This window comes from Plectropomus leopardus, chromosome 9 (genome assembly GCF_008729295.1).
Source record: "Plectropomus leopardus isolate mb chromosome 9, YSFRI_Pleo_2.0, whole genome shotgun sequence".
NCBI lineage: Eukaryota > Metazoa > Chordata > Actinopteri > Perciformes > Serranidae > Plectropomus > Plectropomus leopardus.
The window spans coordinates 28,589,673-28,591,849 of record NC_056471.1 but is presented as its reverse complement, the minus strand read 5'-3'; the positions used below and the strand labels follow the sequence as shown (position 1 = coordinate 28,591,849).

The 2,177-nt window shown below is 40.1% G+C and overlaps 1 protein-coding gene across 4 annotated transcripts in view; it reads right to left on the bottom strand.

Annotated features, from left to right (window-relative positions):
- Window positions 1–970: 970 nt before the first annotated feature.
- Window positions 971–2,177, bottom strand: part of gria2b (glutamate receptor, ionotropic, AMPA 2b) — a 62,669-nt gene continuing 61,462 nt past the window's right edge. For 2 of the 4 annotated variants that reach the window (XM_042492836.1, XM_042492837.1), the window contains exons 15-16: window positions 1,946–2,080; window positions 971–1,309 (exon numbers count right to left, since the gene is read on the bottom strand). In XM_042492836.1, the coding sequence (XP_042348770.1) occupies window positions 1,145–1,309; window positions 1,946–2,080 (300 nt within the window). In that variant the 3' untranslated portion in view covers window positions 971–1,144. Of the gene's footprint in view, window positions 1,310–1,583; window positions 2,081–2,177 lie in introns of those variants that run through there. The other 2 variants (XM_042492839.1, XM_042492838.1) reach the window with 2 other exon arrangements.

Below are 2,177 nucleotides of genomic sequence, written 5' to 3'. Positions count from 1 at the left end.
ATTTTAAAACCACCACGTAAACCATGTGGAATGTCGATGCCTCTTTTTGATGTCACTTCAACATGTGATGCGATAATACCACACCATATTTTTTTTTTGTGTGTTTTGCATTCATGGGGTGTAAACAGGTCGAAAACCTCTTGAAAGTAAGAACAACCCTGGTTCTCGGCAGAAAAAACACAAACAACGAAAGCACTGAAGCAAACAAAGAGACAAAAGTATAAAGCAAAAATCGCGGCACCAACTCTAACAAGAGAAAACAGAGAAGGATTGATTCCAAATGTCAAGCATTGACATATATTCCATATCAACACCAAATGTTAAAGAATAAAATATACAGGAAAGTTTAGAATAGGAATTAATTACATGATTTCAACATCTCAGCCCCATATGCAATGTATTTGGCTTTAAAAATATGGAACTAGAAGCTGTTTTAGTATTTTTTCTTTCTCAATACTCACACATTAAGATGTTTATATCCAACCAGTATGTAAGCAAGTTTATTTAAAAGCTATTTTGTGAAAATACATAAAAATATTTTTTTTTCCAATAAACTTTTTTCTAGATTTTCTTAGAAAAAAAAGACAATTTCACATCTTAATGCAGATGATATCAAGTGTGCTTCCTGTTCGGCGGTGGCGGCTACAGAAACAGTGTTTTTTGACGACATCTTCCACTGATGCACACACACCCCTAAACACATACACACACTCTTCACACTCACACACACACACACATACACACACACACACACACACACACACAGCTGAGATGACTGAAACTCCCAGAAGCAGCCGTCATTCAAGCCCTCGTTTCCGTCTCAGTCCAGTCCAGACAGTTAAGATAGGAAAGCGTGGTGTCATCAGTATAGAAAAAATCAAGCCTCCCTTTTATATTCTGAGATGTAATTCCAACCAGAGAGAGGGAGGTGTTTTATACGGTGAGAAATAGAGACAGAGAGCAACAATACAAGTCTTTGTGAGACACAAAATGAAGCCTCCATCTCCTACTTTTCCTTTTTCACCAGACAGAGACAGAAAAAGCGCCAGAACAGAATGAGGAAGGGCAGGACAGGAAACAAAACAAAACAAAAAAATCGCTCTATATTGAAACCATTGTAAGGCACTCAGAAGTTTCTCACTGATCAGGACAGATCTGTCAGGCTGACGTTTAGTCCCATGTCAGGTCTCACGTACGGGACAGCGTGGACAGCTTTAGGAAACTCTGGAGTCATCACCCGACCATTCTCCCCAGTACTCCCAGTGACGGAAAGTCTCGCTTTGTTCCTCATGGCGTCCCCAAAGGTCATCTAAGCACAAAAAAGTCACGTGCACGCGCAGACACAAGCAATTCACACACACGCACACACACAAGAATTCATACACAAACAAGGAAGCAACATGTTAGGTTAGAGCATCTCCAAATCTGTAAGCTTAAAAGAGTATAAATGTTCAAAACATGACAATGGAGATGAGAACTAAATATGATCTCCATGAATAACACAATGCAAGATTCAAATGATCATGTAGAGGTTTATGCATGGTCATTGCAAGCATTATTGTTGAAATGTGTTACTAGGACAGAGGTATTAACAAGCATGGCCATCAACAGTCATACATGAAAATGGTTTAAAATAGCAAGGAAACTTAAATGGACAAACACAGTTTTAATCTTTAAAAAGGGGGGATATCTCTCTCTCTCATTAAATCATAAATCACCAGTACATACGATCCTTTGGCCAACCTCTTCATTCACTAACACTGAAGGATGGAACGGATGGAGCCAAAAAAGCGTGCATTTGGGGGGAATTTATGAAAACCTCGTTCCCTACCCCCTAAATTTTTACACTTTCGATCCCATATACGTTGTAACCTTCCTTATAAGTTGCAAAATTCTGTGAATTCTGCGAGGAAGTTGGGTTAATATTCTGTGCATTCTTTGCCACCTTCATTCGTTTCGCCTCGGCTCGGGACTTGTAACAGAACTCAATCAAGGCCACCAGCATGGCCAAACCGAGTCCTCCGACCAGAATGTAGAAGACCCCAGCCACGTTGCTCAGGCTGAGGGCGCTCGTCTTCTCCTGCAAAATGCACACGAAAAAGGGGTCAGTGGCAGGCAAGGGAGAAAGGTCAAAAATTGTTTTAAAAAATGCACACGGATAAAACAATCACATCACA